Below are 22,203 nucleotides of genomic sequence, written 5' to 3'. Positions count from 1 at the left end.
AAAACGTCCAAGATGACTAGGGTGTGGTGGTGATGGTGATGGTGATGGTGGGGATAGTAAAAGAAAAAAAAATTGCATTACTTACTAAGTAATTTAATTTACTTATAAGTAAATTGCTTTAACTACAATATATATATATATATATATATAGTTTACTGTGAATTGTGAGGTTCTTTACCAGGGTAAATTGTAGCAATGAAATTTAAATGAATTGAATGTGTCACCTTTATTACTTAATTAAATTAGTTAAATGGTTTATTGGAATATCAGCATATCAGCATATCAGCATAGCCGTATAAAGTTTAATTTTTATGACAACTAAACATCAAGTTCACACAAATCAAACTGTGAACAGAATAGAATAAAATAGAAATTGACCCAGCAAAGACTTTTTAAAAGTTTTTTATTGATATATATATATATATATCTAAATCTATAGTTTTCAAAATACTTTTAAATAATGAATTTGTTTTTATTTTATATTTCTTATTTTTTTTCATTTTGTGATCTTTATTACAATTAAATGAAAAAAAAACTTCATTTAAAAATTTCAATTAATATATCTTTTGAAACGTACCTTTGAAATATTCTTCTATATATTTATATTTATATATATTAAATATAATATTTACATACCTTCTAACTTTATTGTTACATTACAAAACATCAAGTAACGTTACAACTTTTTGTTTCATCTGTTTTTTTTTTTTTTTTTTTTTTTTTTCTTCCAAATATTATTAACACACAAACTTATGCGCATGCGCCGCACTTTATGTTGTGAGTTTCATAATTTCATAATTTCATAATTTCATAATAAAATAAATAAAGAAAGACAATCACTTTGAATTCCACGTTGGCCAGTTTTTTTTTTGTTGGTTAGTCTAATCAAAATTCTAATATCAAAAAAAAAAAAAAAATCCTAGTCTTTGATCTTGAGGCTTTCTTTTTTTTTTTTTTTTTTTTAAATTAATATATATTCTATGGTGAAATATTAACTTGAACTAAAATCCCTAATTAGTATAAATAAACCACCTTTCCCACAAACTTTTTTTTTTTTTTTTTTTTTAAAAAAAAGATATTTTCAATTTCAAAATTTTTTTAAAAAAACAAAATTACCTTCTTCGTTCATATTCCCCATCTTTTCACCAACCAAGTCTAATTCTGTTAAAATTTTCAACGAAATCTTCAACACAATTCATAATTTATAATTCACAAATCACAAATCACAAATCACAAATCACAAATCACAAATCACAAATCTCAATTAATATAATCATTTAATTCATATACTAGGTAAGTTCATATGATAAATTTCATTTTAAAATACAAATTCTCTTATTCCTAATTTCTTAATACCATTCTACCCTTATCGCTCTTTAATACTAAAAATACTTTGTCCATCGTGGTGGGCTCCACTTTTTTTTTTTTTTTTCTCAAACTGTCATTCTGATACACCCCTTGTCCACCTGTATCATCTCTATGGATTGTTTGGGAAAACTAAGAAATAATTTAAATAATATCACCACCGCCATCAAAAAAAAAAAATTAAATAAATAAATAAATTAATAAAAAAAAAGCTTTTGAGATTTTTTTTTTTTTTTTTTTGAAGCTCTTTTATAAATACCCAATTATTTCCTTTAGTTTCCTTTCTTTCTTTCTTTCTTTCTTCCTTCCTTCCTTCTCTCATTTTCATGGTGCAAACTATTATTAATATCAAAAACCTTATTTAATTCTTTCTTCTCTCTTCTCATTTTAAAATTTTCATTTTCTTTTCTTTAATTTCTTTTATATTATAATAACTATATATATTAACACTCACACAGATTTTATATACAATACCACACCCCTCTTTACCTCTCTTCCTTTCCTTATTCTTTACAACAAACTCTTCACAAAATGAACATTCATCACGGCGAACCCCGGAAAATCTCCTTCCATGTCTCTGATCAGTACCAGATCAAAGACGTTGTAGGCGAAGGTGCATATGGCATTGTTTGGTAAGTATACTTTTCATCAACAATCTTACTTTTACTTTCTCTAACTCATCATTTTAGCTCTGCTGTCCATAAAGAAACTGGCCTTCAAGTCGCTATTAAAAAAATCACACCCTTTGATAGAACAATGTTTTGTCTAAGAACCCTCCGTGAAATCAAACTCTTACGCCACTTTTCTCATGAAAATGTAAGTGACGCGTTACTTTTTTTTTTTTTTTTTTATCCCTCTCCCCCCCCCTTGTCAAAAATAAAAAATAAAAAAACCCTTGTTCTAACATTCACTCCCCCTCGCTTTAGATTATCTCAATAGTCGACATTCAAAAACCAATATCATATGAACAATTCACAGATGTTTACCTTATTCAAGAACTTATGGAAACTGATATGCATAGAGTCATCCGAACACAAACTCTCTCAGATGACCACTGCCAATATTTTATATACCAAACTTTTCGCGCACTTAAAGCCCTGCACTCTGCTAATGTCTTACATCGCGATTTAAAACCATCAAATCTTTTGCTCAACTCAAACTGTGACCTTAAGATTTGCGACTTTGGACTCGCACGTTCAGCAGCTTCTTCAGATGATAATTCAGGCTTTATGACAGAATACGTTGCCACTCGTTGGTACCGTGCCCCAGAAATCATGCTTACCTTTAAAGAATACACAAAAGCCATTGACATGTGGTCGGTAGGCTGCATTCTCGCTGAAATGCTGACGGGTAAACCTCTTTTCCCTGGCAAGGACTACCATAACCAACTTACGCTCATTATTGAAATTTTGGGTACCCCAGTAATGGAGGATTATTACAATATTAAGTCGCGCCGTGCTCGTGATTACATTCGCTCTCTCCCCTTTACTAGAAAACGCTCCTTTGCTGAGCTTTTCCCCAGAGCTAATCCTCTTGCCATTGACTTGCTGGAAAAGCTCTTGACTTTTAACCCCACAAAGCGATTGACTGTTGAAGATGCGCTCGAACACCCGTACCTTGCCTCATATCATGACCCCGATGATGAGCCTACTGCGCCCCCCATTCCCGAAGAGTTTTTTGATTTTGACAAGCAAAAGGATCACCTGGGAACAAAGGAACTTAAACAGCTGATATATAATGAAATTATGAAGTATTAAATATGGTGTATTAATGGACGTTGAAACTTTTTTTTCTCCCCCCTCTAATAACTGAAAGTATCTTGACAAAAAAAAAAAAACCTTATCGATTGTAAAAATACTTTATGAGGCAACTTGAGGTAAATCACGTGGATTGTTACATTTGTTTTTGTCACGTATGATTGTAATAAGAAATTTCACAAAAAAACAAAAAAAGAGTTCCAAACCTCCAATTGAAGAAAAAAAAAAAAAAAAGATCCCCAGTAACAAACAATACACACAACAATCAACAAAATGTCTGAAGAACAGCGCGGATCACAGCACCGCAAGAAAATCATGATGGACTCTGAAGAAGAAGAAGAAGAAGAAGAACAGCAACAACAGTCACAAACATATGCAGGTGCAGGCGAACCTTTCAATGCTGATGATTGGGAGGAAGAAGAACGTCCAGACAATGCTGATGAACTCGAAAACGAGACCGGCGACAATAATGAAGACAATGATGGCAACGACGACGACTTGTTTGGAGATGGTGATGAAGACAATGAAGACAATGAAGAAGAAGAACAAGAAGAACAAGAGGTAGAAAAACCTACAGAAAGACGGGAAGCTGCCAGCGAAGAAGAGGAAGAGGAAGAAGATGAAGAAGACGAAGAAAGGTAAGTTTTGCCAACAAGAAAATATATAAAAAAAAAAAAAAAAAACAACTTTTACTAACGCATAGATTTTAGAAAAGCAAATGAAAGCTACTACGACGAAGATCGATATGATGAAGATGATGAAGAAATTGAACAACGACATATGGAAATCACAGTCCCCCGGTACCCCTCGTCACACATTCCTGATAAAGACACGTACTTTGTACGCATGCCAACTTTCCTTACAGTCGAGGCACATGCTTTTGACTCAAGCGCGTTTCTGCGGGATGCTGAAGTGCGTGCACAGCAAGATGAACAAGATGGGCTAGGAGTCGAGGGTGCAGCTGAGCGCTCACGCGCGTTCCGACTCCAAAATGAAAACACCATTCGCTGGAAATTTGCGCGTGACCAGGAAACTGGCCAAATGATTAAACAATCTAATGCACGGTTCATTCGGTGGTCGGATGGATCTCTTTCGCTACAACTGGGTGCAGAAATGTTTGAGGTCGAGGTCAAGGATAACCCAGACACGTTTTTGACCATGTCACATCCTCAACAAGAGATTTTGCAAACCACCTCATTGCTTAACAAGTCAATGACCTTCATTCCATACTCTACTTCATCCAACACACATATCCGGTTGACTGAAGAACTGAAGCGCCACAGTAACCGCAGTAACACGGTGGGGAATATTGCAACAACAGACGACCCAGAAAAACTAAAACTTGCCGCGCTCAGGGCTGAAGAAATGAACCTCAAGGCTCGCCGTAAGCTTGAACAAAAACGGCGGCAATTGGAAGCGCGCGAGGGTTATGGCGATTCCATGGGTGCTGGATCGCAGCGTCGTGGTGCTGGAGGAAGCAGTGCATACGACGGTGCAATTTCAAGTGCTGGTAGTGGTGGCGGTGCTGGGTCGTCGCGATATGACAAATACGAAGATGATGACGGATTTGTTGTACAGGATGAAGATGAAGATGAGGAGATGGATGAGCAACGACGGGCTAGTCGTCTTAAAGACTTGAAACGTCAAGGTGCAGCTAAGTACCGCAAGAAGCGGGATTACGATGACGATGAGGAAGACGAGGAAGGGGAAGAAGAAGAGGAGTTTGAGGACGGATTACCTGATTCTGAAGAAGAAGAAGAGGCCCAGTTTACAGACGAAGAAGAAAGGGCAGAAAGACGCCAAGCGCGTAGTGGAAGCAACAAGAAACGTCGGGTGATTGAGGATGATGATGAGGACGAAGAGTAATGAATTAGAGAAACAGAAGGTTGTATTTTAGTGATATAAATGAAACATGAAAGTATATAAAGTGAAAAAAAAAGAAAGAAAAAAGGAAAAAAAGAAAAGATTCAGACTTAAGTCCGAAGGAATCTTTAATAAATGAATTAAACTTTGAAAACCGTTTATTATTTTTATTCAAAATGTTTGGAAAGTCCTTAAAGATGGTTTGAGCTGTATGATTAAACAATGATTTGATTTTCAATTGAGTTTAAACTTTTAAATGTTTGTTATTTTTAAATTTAAACTAACTAACTAATTAATTAATTATATCAATGCCTCTGGCTTTGTCAATCAGATAAAATCCCGTTAGTGTATTTTATCGTTAAATTGAAAACAAAATTTAGCCGCTTTATCGCTAAGATTTAATTTTGCAGTGGAATGGTCAAAATATCGTAAATCCCAGAACATATAAAAAGCAAAATCATCAAGTTAAGAATCTCTTTTTTCCTTTTTCCTTTTTCCATTTTCCATTTTTCACTTATAACCTTTATCAAAATATTGAAATTACCTTTTAATTAAATTCATAATAATAATGGCACAAGATCAAGAATACGCGCTAGGTATCGACTTAGGTACAACAAATTGTTGCGCGGCTTACTGCTGGTATACAAACAAACTTAACTTCAAAATCATTGAGCATGGTGACTGCAGCCCACTTCTTCCATCCATTGTCACTTATAGTTCCAAAAACGGAGAACCATCTGTTGGGAATAAAGGCGGTTTAGTGGAATTCCCCGAAACGACTATCATAAATTCAAAACGGTTTATCGGGCTTTCGTTCAATGACCCAGGTGTTGTAAATGACTCCAAGTTTCTTCCTTACAAAACTATCAACCGAGATGACAAAGTAGGTTTTGAATTAACTTTTAACAATAATAAGGACAAATTGATCTTTACTCCTACGGAAATAGCTACTCAGCTTCTGAGAGAAATTAAAAACAATGCTGATAATACTTTAAACAAAAATTTTACAAAAGCTGTTGTTACTGTACCTGCATATTTTAATAATAATCAGAGAAATGAAACAAAATTGGCAGCAAAAAGGGCTGGATTCAATGAAGTTTATATTTTAGACGAACCTGTGGCTGCCGCCTTAGCTTACGGATATGAAACTGATTTTGACACAGATTCAGATTGCAACCTTCTTGTGTTTGATCTTGGTGGAGGCACCTTTGATGTTTCTATTGTTTGTGTTAAAAATGGTGATGAATACGAGGTACTTGCAAAAACGGGAGATTCACATTTAGGCGGTACTGATTTTGATCATTGTCTTTTTGAATACTTTAAAAATGATTTAAACAAAAAGCACCGAATTGATGTTACTTCAAATAACATTTATAAAACCAAACTTCTTAATGCTTGTGAGAAGGCAAAAATTAATTTAAGCAAGAATAAAAAAGCTGAATTTGACATTCAATTTGGAAGTTATTGTTGTACCCTTGAAATCACCCGTGACATATTCGAAAAAATATGCCAAAAAGAATTTGAAAAAACAAAAGAAACTATTGATGAGGCACTAAAACTAGCCAATATTGAATCTTCAAGTATTAATCATATCATTCTTGTGGGTTGTTCAAGCTCAATACCATATATTTCTAAGTCCATTTTAAGAGAAAAGTTTACCAATAGTAAAATTTCTAATGATGTCAACCCTGCGGAGGTTGTGGCTCGAGGTGCAGCACAGAAAGCAGCATTTATTTCGGGAAACATACATGGCAATATTTCGGAAATCAAAATCAGAAATAAGACATCACTTTCATTTGGTGTGAGTGTTGTTCATGGGAAATTTTTTTGCATTGTTCCTAAAAACACAGAATATCCAATAGAGCAATCAAAAGTTTTTCAAACTGTTATGGATAATCAACAACAATTAAGATTGTCTATATATCAGGGCGAACGACCTTATGCTCGAAATAACTATTTTCTTGGAAGTATTCGTATTTCTGTAACTCCTTTGCCTGAATCCCAAGCAAAAGCTACACTGAGGTTTTTAATAGATGAAGATGGAATTTTAACAGTAAAAGTTACCGACAATATTACTTGCAATGAAAGAATTATTATCATCGACAAAACTGCTACAGATGAAATGGTTTTGAATTTAAAACAAGAAGCAGAATCAAATAAAGTTAATGATAATGCAACAATACAATTATTAAATACAAAAAATGAACTCGATTCCTACGTTCTCCAGACTAAAAACAAAGTCATAAATTCGAATTTAAAAGATAAAAAAAAGAAAGAATTTTTAGAAATACTAAATACATCCAAGAGTAAAAACTTAACATTTGAATCTTCTACTCAAGTTAACAATGAGATAAATAATTTGACAAAAAAATTAAAAAATCAGAATCGGGGTTCCTTTAAAAAAAAAATAGACATTAAATACCTAGAGATTTCAAATGAATAAAAAATATTAATTTCATTAAATTATATACTTTATAGATAAAAAATTGTTCCTTTAATAGCAACCAACTATATAAATCAGTATATATATTACTTTCGATTCACAATTAATAAAATATTGTGATTAATTTAGTTTAATATAATCTAATCTACTCAAATTTAATTTAATCTAATCTAATCTAATCTAATCTAGATATTTGATTGAAAGCACAATATTATTAAATATTTAGTCATCACTAAGACATCCTTGGCAGAAGAGTTTATTTTATCGATATTTATGGAAATAACGATAAATCTCAAACATCTAATTATATTTATTAGTATTTTATCATTATATTCTTCAATTAATCTATTGAAAATTCAAAAAAAAAAAGAAAATAAATAATGACGGGAAAGGCTATTGGAATTGATCTAGGAACAACCAACTGTTGTGTTGCTTACTATTCCAAAGGATTAAAGGTTATAGAGCACGGGCCAAGCGTCTATCTTCCATCGGTTGTCACATACTCTTCAAAAGATAGAGTACATATTGGTTTGGATGCTTTGGACAAATCAGTGGAGAATCCTAAAACCACTATTTCTAACTCAAAGAGGTTTATTGGTTTGTGTAAAGATGATCCTGCTGTTATCAAAGATTCTAAATTTATTCCATACGAAATTGTTAATCAAGACGGGAAGGTAGCATTTAAGCTTGAATTTGACAATGACAACGACACAAAAATAGTTTGCCCAGTAACAGTGGCCTCCATACTATTGTCCAAAATTAAAACAAATGCTGAAAACTTTTTTAAGCAACCAGTAGAATCCGCAGTTATTACAGTCCCAGCTTACTTCAACAATATGCAACGTGAAGCAACTAAACTTGCTGCAGAAACTGCTGGGCTTCGAGTTTTGTCCATCATCAACGAACCTACCGCTGCTGCTATTGCATACGGGATAGAAACAGATTTTGACAATGATTTAGAAAAAATTGACCATTTATCAAATCCTAAAAAGGGGAAAAATATTCTTGTATTTGATCTTGGTGGTGGTACATTTGATGTTTCTATTGTCAATGTTTTAAATGACGATTACAAAGTACTTGCGACAGAAGGAGACTCGCACTTGGGTGGCAGCGATTTTGATAACAGGATATTTCAATATTTTACCGAAGAAATAAAATTACATCATGACATTGATGTTTCTCAAGACCGCTTCTTAAAATTTAGACTCTTGCGAGCTTGTGAAGAAGCTAAAAAAAATCTAAGCGCTTTTCATAAGGCTACAATTTCTGTTCATGGGATCACAAATCAATCTCAATATAAGTCTACTATAACTCGTCGGCAGTTTGAATCCAGTTGCAATGATTTATTTGAAAAAACCCAAAATACCATAAAGAATGCGATTAAACTTGCAAACTTAACTAATGAAGATATTGATTTCATTGTTCTAGTGGGAGGCTCAAGCATGATTCCTTATTTTAATAATATGATTCTAAATCTTTTACCCCATTCCAAAATATGCAAAGATGTTGATCCTGGGCATGCTGTTGCTTTTGGGGCCGCATGGCTGGCAGCTGTTTATTCTGATGATATTGAGGGGAATGTTTCCAAAATCAAGTTTTCCGATGTGACGCCATTGTCTTTGGGAATAGAAGTTATTTTTGGCGAGTTTCTTAAAATAATTGAAAAAAACACAGCTATTCCAATCTCAATAACCAAAATGGTCACAACTTGCAAAGATTTCCAAACTGTGATTAATTTCAAAGTTTTTCAAGGCGAGCGTATTACCTCTAAAGACAATTATTTATTGGGGCAATTCCTTTTTGATAGGATTCCTGCTAAACTCAAAGGAAAAGTAATTATAGAAGTTACGTTTTCAATCGATGAAAATGGAATTTTAACAGTCAAGGCACATGAAAAAAGCACCAGGAAACAAGCCCATATCAACATCTCTAATAGTCATGACATATCTCCTGAAAAAGTGTTACAAATCCAGGCAGAGGCAGAAGCAGCAATTAAACAAGATCATGATGCAAAGGAATTAATGAAGGCCAAAAATGATTTCAGTAACTTTCTTTATAACAAACAACATACTTATAAGAACTTAAAATTGACTGGGGCTCAAGAAATTAATGCACGTATCAGAGCTGCTTCCAAAAACATTTTAAGTCAAGATATTACTATTAATGATATCAAACGAGAGGAAGTAAGCTTAAAAAACTTGATATTTTCGTTGGAGGATTTAATTATTTAGAATAGTAAAGATAAACAGTTAAATATGTTTAATTATTTTCATTTTATATAGCAAAATTTGAATTTTTAACTTTTTATTATATGTATGGAAAACTTAAAATTTTAAACCCAACTGTTTCCTTGACCAAAAAGTCAAAACTCAATTTAAAGCTATCAATGATATTAGACAAGAACATTTAAAATTAGAAACATTGCCATTATTCTTGGAATATTTAATCCTTTAGCTTGGTATAAATAAAAAAAACCCCTACCCACGAGTAGTCTTTTATTTATTTTGGTATCTGATGATGACTTGACGGATGAAAAACTATTCATAAAGATACATGGACTTTAAGCTAACAGCAACTTTTTATATCAAACCTTGCTTAGAAGAATTGCTTTATGATCTAGATTCTTTTCTCCATTTGATTTGACGTCACATTTCATCAATTGAACAAGAAAAAAAAGCGTCTAACTATTTTTTTCATAACCATTTAAATCCGGTTCTAATGATATTAACAATTCTCTCAAGTTCTATCAAACAAAATAATCTTATGTCATTTGGATTAAAGGAAAAGAATGGAATAAACAAAAAAAAACGGGAATTTTTTTCCTTTTCTTTTTTTTTTTTGCCACAAGTGATAGGCTTCGGTCTTTATTTATATTAAAGTCCATAATTATGGACTTATAAGCTTAAGTCCTAGAACGGAGTAGACGGAGCGGATATAAATGTTGCATTTTGTGGGGGGAAATGAATTATTGGAGCGAACCAAGGCTAAGCATTAGCCGTGTAGCAACTTTTCAAAGCAAAGGTGGCCAGAATGATTCGTATTGTTTCCTTGAATCTTATTTCGGAGACAGATTATATAATAACAGTTGTACGGCAATTAGAAATGGCAAAAAGTAAAGCCTTCGGAAATAGTTAATTGACTATAATGGAAACTTTTGGATAGAAGATATTATCATCAATAATCAAACTATGGAAAAAAACAATGGCGGAGTTTAAAAATAACAAATTTAATAATTTTATTTTTTTTTATTTTTGAAAAAAAAAAGTATATAAATAAGAGAATTTCTTCATGAAGTTAATTTCACTCAATAAATCATTCTTCAATCTCAATTCATCCTAATCAATCAATAACAAAGCTCTTAAAAAAACACATATTAAACAATGGTCTACCCTGAAACTTTTACTGGTCTTGGTGTCGTCGACTTTGACGATCATCTCCACCCTAAGACTTTTGAATTCACTCCTCGCGAGTTCCGCGATACTGATGTTGACATTGAAATCCAAGCCTGCGGTGTTTGTGGTTCTGATATCCACGCAGTTGGCGGCCACTGGGGCCGTCCCTACTGCCCTGTTGCTGTTGGCCACGAAATTGTGGGCACAGTCGTCAAGATTGGCCCCAATGCTAAGGCTGGAATTAAGCTTGGTGATCGTGTTGGTGTTGGTGCTCAATGCGATAGCGATGGCACCTGCAAAACATGTTGCCGTGGTCTCGAAAACAACTGTGCCCAAAATATTTGGACCTACTTTGGCAAGGATGTCAAAACTGGAATCAATACTATGGGTGGTAATGCATCACACATTCGCGTCAACTCCAAGTTTGCTTTCAAGATCCCCGACAGCCTGGAAACAGCCTATGTAGCCCCACTTCTGTGCGGTGGTATCACAGGTTTTAGCCCTCTTCTCCAGCACAAGGTAGGCAAAGGCACTCGTGTCGGTGTGGTTGGTATTGGTGGCATTGGCCACATGACTATTCTTTTTGCAAAGGCATTGGGTGCCGAAGTCACTGCCATTTCACGATCGCGTTCTAAGGAAGCTGATGCTAAGAAGCTAGGAGCCGATCACTATGTTGCAACTAGCGATCTTGACGACCTGGAAAAGCACAAGGATACTCTTGACATTATAGTCAACACTGGAAGTTCCTTTTCTGGGAGCAATTTTACTGCTGTCCTTTCTCTCTTAATTGCCCGCGGCACCCTGGTATTCATTACTGCACCTCCTGCTAATGAGAATATTGAGATTGCTCCTCTTCTGCTGCTTTCCAGAAACATTGCAGTTCAGGGCTCAGGTATTGGCTCTCCTGAAGAAATTGAATTTATGCTGGACTTTGCTAGCAAGCATAATATCAAGCCTTGGGTTGAGCAGATTGACCTTAACGAGGAGAATCTTGGTAAAGCTTGGGAACGTGTCGAAAAGGGCGATGTCCATTATCGCTTTACCATGGTCAACTACGACAAGTTCTTTAAGAAATAAATCGGGTATTTTATTAAATTGTTTTTGATTTTTGCGGGTTTGTACACATGAATATATATATTAAATAAAGTTTTTGTATAATAATGATTAAAAAAACAATAACAAAGGTGAATATAAAATTTTTAACTATATATATAGTTAAAAATTTACTTAATCTGTTATGTCATCTAGATAAATAAATCTAGGCAATAACGATAAAACCTTAGCCTCTTCTAAAAAAAAAAAAAAAAAGACTTGAATCCAAAGCTTTGGACTAAATTCTCAAAAATTTAACGATAAATAAACTTTGTCTACACTTATGCTCATATTTTGAATACCCAAAGTCCTAAATTTTTTTTTAAATTTATTTATTCATTCATCACTTATACTTTAGAATAATACTTCTCAAACAATGGAGACTTCAGCTGCAGTAGGCATTGATATAGGAACAAAAAGTTCTGCAGTTTCTTACTTGAAAAAGAATATTTTTATAATTTCAAACGATAATCAGAGCAACTATCTTCCATCCGTTGTATACATTGGCGATGATTATATAAAAGTTGGAAACACGTTTGATTTCAAATATTTAAAACCTGAACGCTTTATTTTCGGCTTTAAAAGATTAATAGGCCAATTTTCTGATAGCTCTAATATTAAAAGATTTGAACAATCATTGGGAAATGATCACTACAAAATTGTTTTTAATGAAAAGAAACAGCCTTATATTTCTATAGTTATAGACAACAAAGAAAGATTAATTGAACCGGAAGTTATTAATTATTTTATTGTTAAAGAAATCAAAAAAAATGCATCGAATTTTTTAGAAACACCAGTTACAGATGCTGTGATTACAGTGCCTTGTTGTTTTAATACTAAACAGCGTCAATCACTTGTTGATTCAACTCGATTAGCTGGATTAAATGTATTGCAACTTTTAAATGAAAGTACGGCCACTGCTATTTCTTATGCTTACGAATCAATTTCTGGATCAACACAAGAAAATCTTTTAGTGTTTAATTTGGGAGAATATTATCTTGATGTGTCTGTGATAGCTGTCAAAGAAAACCAATTCCAAGTTTTAGCTAGCAAAGGGGGAGAGAATTTAGGTGGTGAAAAGTTTGATAATATTTTAACTACCTTTTTTGTGAAGAAACTTCAAAAAACTTTCAAAGATGTTTTAATTGATACCCAAATCATGAGCGAAATATCAAATCAAGCTAAGAAAGCAAGGATTATTTTAACGAAAAGTGAAAAAGCAACTATTTCACTAGGTGGAATTTTAAAAGACAAAAACGTTGAACTAAGTGTAAAAAGAAAATATTTTGAAGACGGATGTGCTATACCTTTGAAATTAATAATGGACCAAATCGAGGAAGTATTTAAAAGTTCCAAGTTGTTAAAATCAGATCTTAATCGCATTGTTTTAGCTGGAGGATGCAGTCGAATGCCAAAAATTCAGCAGTTACTCATGGAAGCATTTCCTAACCAAAAGCTTTGCAAGGACATTAATCCGGAAGAAGCTGCTTCAATGGGAGCTGGGATTTTGGCAAGAATTCTTAGAAAATCACGTTATTCTTTTGAATTTTCAAATTTCAAATTACAAGAAACGCTACCTTTTATATACTTTATGAAAGGTCCTGATAACACTGTAATTTGGGAAACCCAGGAAAATACAAAATTACCATATAAGAAAAGCTTTGAATCAAGAATTTCATTTAAAAATAACCAAAAGTTTTACTTTGTGGTTAAGTCAAACTATGAAGAAATTCTTATGTCATTTAATCCAATAAATCATTTAAGAAAATCAGACTCTCAACATGAAGGAAAAATAAATATAGAAATAACTATTGATACAAGTGGGATAACTAACATTCAAATAAGTGGGACGGATAACGATATTAAGAACAATAAAGCTGAATGCCTCAAATTAACATTTAATTTTAACAAAAGTTATTCAATTGAAGAGAATAGCCAAAATGCTGATTTGAAAAATTATATAATTTAGTATTTAAAATAAATAGTTTACATTAAAGAAAACAAAAGAAAAGAAAACAATTAGAAAGAGATATCAAAATGAAATCATTTAGAAATAACTTGTAGCAATCCAAATAAATAAATTGTGAGATGTTGGTGAAGTACATCAAAACCCCTCTAGCTAGCTTTTAGATCTTATTGGGATCCTATCAGTTCCAGGCTTTAACTTTTATAAGGCTTAGACTGGATATGTGTAAAGCCTTGGTTAAATGTCGGAGTATGAGTTGAGAACAACAATATATTGTTATATTCTAATATCACTGCTGGGGCTTAGGTATGAAGGATCATCCGATTGAAAGTGCTGACATAGTCATGGGAATACATACTACTCAGGACTGGGTCTTATGTTTGCTCAGAGCCAGCTGAGATGAGGCTTTGTTAGCATTTATTTATTTTCAAAAAAAAAAGAAATAACTCTGAGCCTTTTATAATTAAATGCTGCTCAATGTTTGTATAGTTTTTGATTTTGAGTAATAATTCTATCTTTTTTCCTCCTGATATTTGACAAAAACCTACTATAAAGATTAGTAATTACTTATAAAAAAGAGGCTAAAAGTCTTGGTACATTTATAATTGCATTATAAATGTACCAAGACTTTAAGCCTCTTCATTTTTACAATATATATATAAATATCGATATCATTGCTTTAACATTTAAATAAAGCAGAAATTTCTTCTACTTTAAAAACAAAAACAAATACTCTATTGAAAAATATAACAACACAAATTCTAATTATAGTTAAAAAAAACATAATGGGATCTTTTATACCAATTGGAATAGATCTGGGAGCTCTTTCTTCTAGAACCGCATGTTTAAAAAGGAAAATTGAGATTATTTCAGGCAACATTAAAGACAAGTCCACCCCCATTGTTGTATATTTTGCAGATGATTATCTTAAAATTGGAGATAGAAATGAGGAGGAATACTTTAAAACTAAAAATTTTATTTTCGGTTTCCAGAAATTAATTGGTTTAAATTATAATGACTTTGGTGTTCAAAAACTAATCACCACTCTTGGGAATAATTATTACAAAATAGTCAATTTAAAGGGTAAGCCAGGTATCAGCATATTAATTGATGGTGAAGAAAAGATTTTTGAACCAGAAGTTATCGTTTCTCTTTTTTTATACAAACTAAAACAAGATGCAATGCATTGTTCTAATGCAGCAGTTCTTACGGTTCCTTCTTACTTTAATACATGTCAACGCCAAAGTTTTAATAAGGCTGCTAAATTTGCAGGATTAAAAGTTTTACAAATTTTAAACAAATCAACAGCTTGTGCAATTGCTTATGCATATGAATCAATTGATAGTGATGAAGGGAAAAAAAACATTTTAATTTACAACTTAGATACTGATTATTTTGATGTTGCTATTGTTTCAGTAGAAGGGAATGAATTCACAGTTTTGGCTCGAGAGGGAGATGAAAATTTAACAGGTGAAAATATTGATGATCGATTATTTAATTTCATTATTGAGCAATTTCAAAGTCTTTATTTAGAAAATGTTTTGGAGGGGGATCCAACAGAAATCAAAAAGTTAAGCAAACAAGTGAAACATATCAGAGTTTCATTATTAAAAAATAAAAGCACTAAAGTTTCATTCAATAATTATAAAGTGGAAATAACCATTGACCAATACAACGAAATATGTAGCAATATTTTTCAATCTACAATTAATATTGTGGACAAAGTATTGGATGATACCCGAATTCAAAAGCTAGATATTGATAATATTGTTTTGATAGGTGAGTATGGCCGTACTCCTGGAATTAAGAAACTTCTCTCTGAGGTTTTCCCTAATCAAAGTTTATGTATGGATATCAATTCTGAAGAAGCAGCAGTTACAGGTGCTGCAATTTTAGCAAGTGTTTTAACCAATTCACCTTATGCCAATGAATTCAAAGGTTTTAAATTAAATGAACTTCCACCTACAGCTCCTCAAGTTGCTACTCAAGTCAATAATAATACGTCACAAGTTTCTTATATTTTTAAATTCAATGAGATTTGGAATAATTTGTTATTTGTGATTGTTAATTTTATTTTATTTAGTTCTAAACTGATTTCAATAATTTTCTTAAAAAGAAGAACAAACTTTTTAAATATTAAAAATAATATTAGCGAAGTTATTGAAATTACTGGGAACGATACATACGATGGTGTAGAAGCTTTAATAAATTATTTGTATAACGAAAATAATATGATATAAATTTATATCATATTATTTTCGTTTAAACTTTTTTTTTTTTTAATTAACAATTAAACTAGTTATTTGTATATACTTAGATAGAAAGCGGATGTTTTTTTTTTTTAATATTTATGACCTCTAATAATTCTTTGAAAACCAAAATGGCCAGTGAACCATTTACATGGGATTATAATGTTTAGTAGTTACGTAATTTTTTTTTTTTTTTTTTTTTTTTTGAGATACGGTGGTCATAACTAGACGAAAATGAGAATTTTTTTAAAAACTTTCAAATGTTCTAAAGATGGAAGATTTTATTTATTTGTGAAAAAAAAAAAAATTAAAACCAACCAAATACTTGAAATTAAACAATAATATTTGAATATCCTTTCTTCAATTCTAGTATATATATATATTTTTTTTTTTCTCTATCAACAATATACCTTATCTCTCACTGTTTTTCAAAAAACTCATCATTTTCTTTTTCCCCAGCATCCGTTTCTTCCTTCTTCACATTTTTTTCTTTCTTTTCTTTCTTTTCCTTTTTAATATTCTTATTGTTCTTATTGTTCTTATTTTTCTTCTTCTCATCGTTGACCTTTTCTTCAACTTTGATATCCTTAGTATCTTCTTCTTCTTCTTCTTTTTTCTTTTCCTTCTTCACGCCCTCCTTTTTCCGTTCAGCAATCACAATCTCAGGAGAAATAAACACTTGGCTATCATCCACAACTTTGCGACGTAGCTCGTCTGCATATTCAATTGCTCGGGAAGAAGGCCGAGGGCCTGTTTGTTTCTTTTTCTTAGACATGACTTCCTTCCTTGTCTTCTCTGTTTCTTTCTCTTCTTCATCATCATCCTCTTCATCCTTTTTTTCTTCTTCATCTTTTTCCTCTTCATCCTCGTTTCTAGTATCCTTACCATCTTCAGAAACTTCTGGCTTTGTATCCTCCCCAGTCTCCTCCACAATCACAAACCCGCTGGGCAAAACCTCCACATCCATCATTTTCCGAATCTCCCGACGAACAGTCTCACGAACCCTGTTCCGTACCTGGGCGTCCTCTGGTTCATCTGATGTAGGATACAATGACACGTAATTTTCTGAGCGTGGGAAAACAATGGTATAATACAGATCAACCTCTAATGCACGCAACTTGTCTTGATTTTTAATTTCGTTATTTTTTTCGTCATCTGTTTTAGTATTAGCAGCAGCAGTAGCAGCAGCAGCAATCGCTTTGACTTCTTGTACGACACGTCTTAGAGCCTTTTTGCGCTCGACAAAGCGAATCTTATGGTACTTGGTTGCCATTTCACGAGCTCGCTGCAACGCCTCAGCATCCTCCAGTTGAGCACGAAGAGCCCCAAGCGCACGCTCAACTTCGGCCCGCTTTTCTGCATTGTTTTCCAAAAACTTTCCATTGCGAAGCAGCCGCTCAGTGTCGCGGATCTTGCGCCGTAACCGCGAGGTCCCTGCAGTCCCTGTTACGGCCTGAACTTCGTACGAGCCACTGCCTGCAGCTCCACGCCGTGGGCCATGATGCTTTGAGTTACCATTTCCACTATAACGTTGTCGCTTGGGGTTATAGTTGGAATTTTTGTTATTTTGTTTCCGCTTGTTGTTGGGTTCTGTAGTCATTTGAGTATATGTGATGATGATGATGATGAATGTTTAAAGTAAGATGGAAGAGTTTTTTTTTTTTTTTTTTCAAAATATTTTCGTTAGTCACATGATCTGATTACATAATTCTTTTCAAGATGAGACATTAGGTTTAAGTCTTTCGAAGGTTTATTGGGATCAATTTTTTTTTTTTTTTTTTTTTTTTTGGGTCATTAAAATTAGAAAACAACAGAGAACCCGGGAATTGCACCCGAAACTCAACTTTAAATAGGGGGGGAGGAGGTGGTGATTGAAGTAGTTCAGTAAAAAAAAAAAATTAGTTAGTTAGTTAGTTCAGAATTAAACAGATGATTAAAAAAAAAAATCTTTGTACTAAGGAGGGGAGAGAGAGGGAAGAAAAAAGAGTTCTTAAAATGGCAGGAGAATTTGCTCAATAAAAATTGAAAGGAATATATAAAGAGAGAGAGAGAGCATTACTCATGTTTTACAAATTTGTAAATTCAAGATTTCTTGAAAGTTATATAAACCAGATGGTTTGCTCATGGAATTTTTATTTTTATAATTTTTTTTAATTTTTTTTTTTAATTTTATTTTTAATTTTATTTTTCAAATATACCAGTTTTTTTTTTTTACAATTTTTTATATTAAAAAAAAATTAATACCTATAAAGTTTATTTATTTATACACAAAAAAAATACCAATCTCTTTTTTTTTTTTTTTTCTTTAAATTCTTTTAAATTCCATGACATAACGTCCAGCATTACCATGAGAAGTGGATTTTTTTTTTAAGCAGTAACAGTGACAGTTGTAACTTTGGCTGTGACTGTAATAGTACCTGTGATTTCGATACCATTCTGGCTGAGAGTGAAAGTCTGGACATCATCTTCGTAGTCCACACTAGGACATGTTGTGACCTCGGGACAAGTGGGGCAAGTGGTAGCAGCAACCGAGGTAGCAACTGAAGAAGTTGCAGGAGCAGAAGTAGCAGCAGACGATGAGGCAGGAGCAGAAGAAGAAGAAGAAGAAGAAGAAGAAGAAGAAGAAGAAGAAAGAAGAAGAAGAAGAAGAACTTGAGCCTGAACCAGAGCCAGAGCCAGAGCCAGAACCAGCAACATACACGTCAGGACCAGGGATAACATAATTGCTGGGATTGAAATTGGAATAGATGTTGACATAGATACCAGGATCAGAAGCCGAGTAAGCACCAGGGAATGAGACACCACTTGGTTCTGCAGTTCCACTGCCTGTAATTTTGAGGTTAGTGCAACTGGGATAGAACTGGGCTCCACCAGACATGTAACTTTCATGGAGAGCAAGAAGTTCATGACGCATAAGATAATACCCTGGCTTGATATCACTAGGGATAGTTGCAGAGACGGAGTAATTGTTTGCGATGAGTCTATCACTGATCCAAGAGCTACCATCCCAACCATCCTGGGCAATTTTAAAGAAGGAAAGAGAAGAAGGGTCTGAAACGGATGAGCATGGAGAGGTACCACAGTAGGCCAGGTAAGTCATTGCAGGACCCTTGTGGGATTCTGGCCAAGTATCCCAGTAGAAGGTGACTGAGGAACCGGCGGCAACTTCTGCAGTGAGCTGGCCAGTACCAGAAAGAACGTTACAAGTGATTGATGAGGAGGTGACATCCTTTACTGGGCCATTACCATTGGAAAAGAAGGGCCAGACGATACGTGAAGGGACTGGATTTTTGTAAGGGTCTTGGTAGACTAGGGAGCCAGTCCACCAGTCGTTGCCGATCTTGAGGTTTTGGACGATACCATGAGCGGAGGTGATACCTGCATTAAGGAGGATAGCGGCGGAGGCAGTTGCTACGGAGAGTTTCATTGTTTGATGGGATAAGTTAGGATGGGGATAGAGAATGATATTAAGAAAAAAAAAAAAAAAAAAAAAAAAAAAAAAGGAAAGAGAAATTAAAAAATAACAAAATTAAAAGAATATTGGAATTAAAAGACCTTTTTATATACTTTTTTTTTATTTTTTTATTTTTTATTTGGTTATTATGTCTTGACAAGAAGTGTTTTATGGTGGTGAATAATGGAGACCAAAGTTATAAAAACAAGTTATAAGAAGCTGCATGGTGCCATGATATACATTACTATTATTATTATTATTATTATACCACAAAGTATTTGAAAAGTCCAGGGGGAAAGGGGGAAGGGAGAAGGAAAGATTTGGATTGGATGAGAATGAATGAAGTTTAAACAAATTGATAATTTAAAAAGATTAAAGCCATTAAAACGAGCAGTGTAATATAGAAATGATTACATTCTTGTATTGAATTAAAAGAAGTAGAAGAAGAAGAAGAATTATTATTATTATTATTATAAAATAAAATAAAATAAAATAAAATAAAATAAATTCAAATGAAAGGGATGGGTGGATTTTTAATTTTTTTTAAATTTTTTTTTTTTTTGATCAGCAGACAATAATGGTTAAAGGTGAGTTCCAATGGATTGGAAAAAGTCCAAGTAATTTTTTTTTTTGTGTGTGTATATAATCTGAAAAGGGGAATGAATGTTTGTATTTATTATATATATATATATATATATATATATATATGCAAAGTTATTATTTTTATAATAATAATAATAATAATAATAAATAAGACCAGTTTAAAAGTTTTTAATTGTTTGTTTGTTTGTTTGGTACAAAGAACTTTTGATATTTAATATATTTGAAATTTTTTTAATAAATTTTTAATAAATTTTGATGATTGAAATGTCCAACCGTTGAATAAGTTTGTAATTTTTTTTTTTTAACTTTTTAAAAGTTATGCTTAAATCCTTAAAAGGGTTGTTGGTTTTTTTTTTTTTTACGTGTATGTGTGTGTATGTGTGGGGGGGTGAAATAAAGTGAGGTAAAATGAGAATTCAAAAATGGGCCATTTTTATTTTTATTTTAAATTTATAAAAAATTAATTTTGTTTTTAAAAAACAAAAGTAAAAGACTTTGCCACTGTTAAGATATAAAAAAAAAATATAAAAAAAAAATTATCTTGAAAAATTTTGTTTCTTTCTAATTTGTATTTAATATATAAAAGAAGAAACTTATTTATTTCAATTCAATGATAGTAATTAAAAACTATCAAATGGGCCATTCTGTGACTTTTTATTTTTTTATTTTTTTATTATTTAATTTTAAAGTCTATTGTGCCTGAACATAGTTAAACACTCATCAACAAACATTACAATTAGAACTTTTTTTTTTTTTATTTTATTTTATTTCAATTTAATGTATTTCAATTCAATTTAATCCAATTTAATCTAATTTAATCTAATTCAATCTAATTCAATCCAATTTGATTCAATTTGATTCAATTTGATTCAATTTGATTCAATTCAAATACGTCCTCCTTCTTTCTTAATGTGGCTATGCCTAGAAAAAATAAAAAATAAAAAAAAAAAAGATGATTTTTTTTTTGGAGATTTTTTTCCTTCTTTGGCACAAAGCGAGTTAACCGATAAAGTTGGGTTGCACTGATTTATTGTAGATGTGCATTTACCGAGATAACGAATATCAATCAATGATTAAATTAAATTAAATTAAATTAAATTAAATTAAATTAGAAAATCTCGCTTATTTTTTATATTTTTATCTTTTATTTAAAAAAAAAATAAAAAAAATAACCCCTCCATTCTTATTCTTAAACGAAGATTTTTTTAGTTATAACTAAAAAAAAACAGTTTTAAATTTTTAATTATTTAAATATATATATATATATATATATATAAAAAGGATCATCTTAAGATCTTTGTTTTATATATCATTAATGATAATATTGTTATTATTATAAAGGCTTTGTTTAAATGTTTGAAACAACAAAATAAAAATTTAAGAAACTGCCAAAGACTTAAAGACTAACAAATTTCTTTATTTCTATAGTAGTTTCATAAATTTATTTTATATATATCTTTTTAGTATATATATTGTTTAAATATTTTAAATTTCTTTTTTTGTTTTTTTTTATTATTATTTATGAAAAATCTCATGTTTTTTTTTTTTTTTTTTTTTTTTTTTTTTTTAATTTCTACTTTAAAAATTATATAATAATAATAATAATAATAATGATATTTTAAAATTATTATAAAAACATTCAAACATTCAAACATACAAAAAAAAAAAAAGTCAATTAAATAGTTTCCATTAAATGTAAATACTTAAATATAAAAAATATAAATAAAAAAATAAAAAAATAAAAAAAATTAACCTGCTACTTTATGGAACTTTGTTTAATCATGCTGTTAAATAATTAACACGTTTTTTTTTTTTATAAAAAAAAAAAAAAGAATTTGAATTTGAAGTAAAATTTTAATTTTTTTTTTTATTTTCTTTTATTCAGATATTAATATATACAGTTATCAAGGTAGTTATTAACTTATTTTTTTTTAAAAAAGAAAAATACATTGCTCAAATACAACTAGTTAATACAACTAGTTAAGTATATACTTTTCAATCAATCAATCAGTCAATCAA

General features: G+C 31.7%; 8 protein-coding genes across 8 annotated transcripts; 6 read left to right on the top strand and 2 right to left on the bottom strand.

The window, feature by feature from the left end:
* Window positions 1-1,896: 1,896 nt before the first annotated feature.
* Window positions 1,897-3,122, top strand: SAPINGB_P002696 (uncharacterized protein; the record flags this gene model as incomplete). The annotated part of the gene is made up of 3 exons (XM_031997414.1): window positions 1,897-1,997; window positions 2,055-2,181; window positions 2,292-3,122. 3 exons carry the CDS (start codon window positions 1,897-1,899, stop codon window positions 3,120-3,122), a joined length of 1,059 nt encoding a protein of 352 aa, XP_031853305.1.
* A 273-nt stretch (window positions 3,123-3,395) lies between these two features.
* On the top strand, window positions 3,396-4,988 carry SAPINGB_P002695 (uncharacterized protein; the record flags this gene model as incomplete). Its single annotated transcript, XM_031997413.1, has 2 exons — window positions 3,396-3,760; window positions 3,833-4,988. 2 exons carry the CDS (start codon window positions 3,396-3,398, stop codon window positions 4,986-4,988), a joined length of 1,521 nt encoding a protein of 506 aa, XP_031853304.1.
* A 565-nt stretch (window positions 4,989-5,553) lies between these two features.
* Window positions 5,554-7,654, top strand: SAPINGB_P002694 (uncharacterized protein; the record flags this gene model as incomplete). Its single annotated transcript, XM_031997412.1, has 2 exons — window positions 5,554-7,007; window positions 7,618-7,654. 2 exons carry the CDS (start codon window positions 5,554-5,556, stop codon window positions 7,652-7,654), a joined length of 1,491 nt encoding a protein of 496 aa, XP_031853303.1.
* A 154-nt stretch (window positions 7,655-7,808) lies between these two features.
* SAPINGB_P002693 (uncharacterized protein) lies at window positions 7,809-9,659 on the top strand (the record flags this gene model as incomplete). Its single annotated transcript, XM_031997411.1, has 1 exon — window positions 7,809-9,659. One exon carries the CDS (start codon window positions 7,809-7,811, stop codon window positions 9,657-9,659), a length of 1,851 nt encoding a protein of 616 aa, XP_031853302.1.
* A 1,149-nt stretch (window positions 9,660-10,808) lies between these two features.
* SAPINGB_P002692 (uncharacterized protein) lies at window positions 10,809-11,897 on the top strand (the record flags this gene model as incomplete). The annotated part of the gene is made up of 1 exon (XM_031997410.1): window positions 10,809-11,897. The coding sequence occupies one exon, from the start codon at window positions 10,809-10,811 to the stop codon at window positions 11,895-11,897; it is 1,089 nt and encodes a 362-aa protein (XP_031853301.1).
* Window positions 11,898-14,663: 2,766 nt separating this feature from the next.
* Window positions 14,664-15,967, top strand: SAPINGB_P002691 (uncharacterized protein; the record flags this gene model as incomplete). The annotated part of the gene is made up of 2 exons (XM_031997409.1): window positions 14,664-15,887; window positions 15,962-15,967. 2 exons carry the CDS (start codon window positions 14,664-14,666, stop codon window positions 15,965-15,967), a joined length of 1,230 nt encoding a protein of 409 aa, XP_031853300.1.
* A 578-nt stretch (window positions 15,968-16,545) lies between these two features.
* SAPINGB_P002690 (uncharacterized protein) lies at window positions 16,546-17,727 on the bottom strand (the record flags this gene model as incomplete). Its single annotated transcript, XM_031997408.1, has 1 exon — window positions 16,546-17,727. The coding sequence occupies one exon, from the start codon at window positions 17,725-17,727 to the stop codon at window positions 16,546-16,548; it is 1,182 nt and encodes a 393-aa protein (XP_031853299.1).
* Window positions 17,728-18,494: 767 nt separating this feature from the next.
* On the bottom strand, window positions 18,495-19,554 carry SAPINGB_P002689 (uncharacterized protein; the record flags this gene model as incomplete). Its single annotated transcript, XM_031997407.1, has 2 exons — window positions 18,495-18,785; window positions 18,829-19,554. The coding sequence occupies 2 exons, from the start codon at window positions 19,552-19,554 to the stop codon at window positions 18,495-18,497; spliced, it is 1,017 nt and encodes a 338-aa protein (XP_031853298.1).
* Between the last annotated feature and the right edge of the window lie 2,649 nt (window positions 19,555-22,203).

This window comes from Magnusiomyces paraingens (assembly GCF_902498895.1).
Source record: "Magnusiomyces paraingens strain CBS 517.90 genome assembly, contig: contig2, whole genome shotgun sequence".
In the NCBI taxonomy this organism is placed as follows: Eukaryota; Fungi; Ascomycota; class Dipodascomycetes; order Dipodascales; family Dipodascaceae; genus Magnusiomyces; species Magnusiomyces paraingens.
This window is presented reverse-complemented; position numbering and strand designations above follow the sequence as displayed.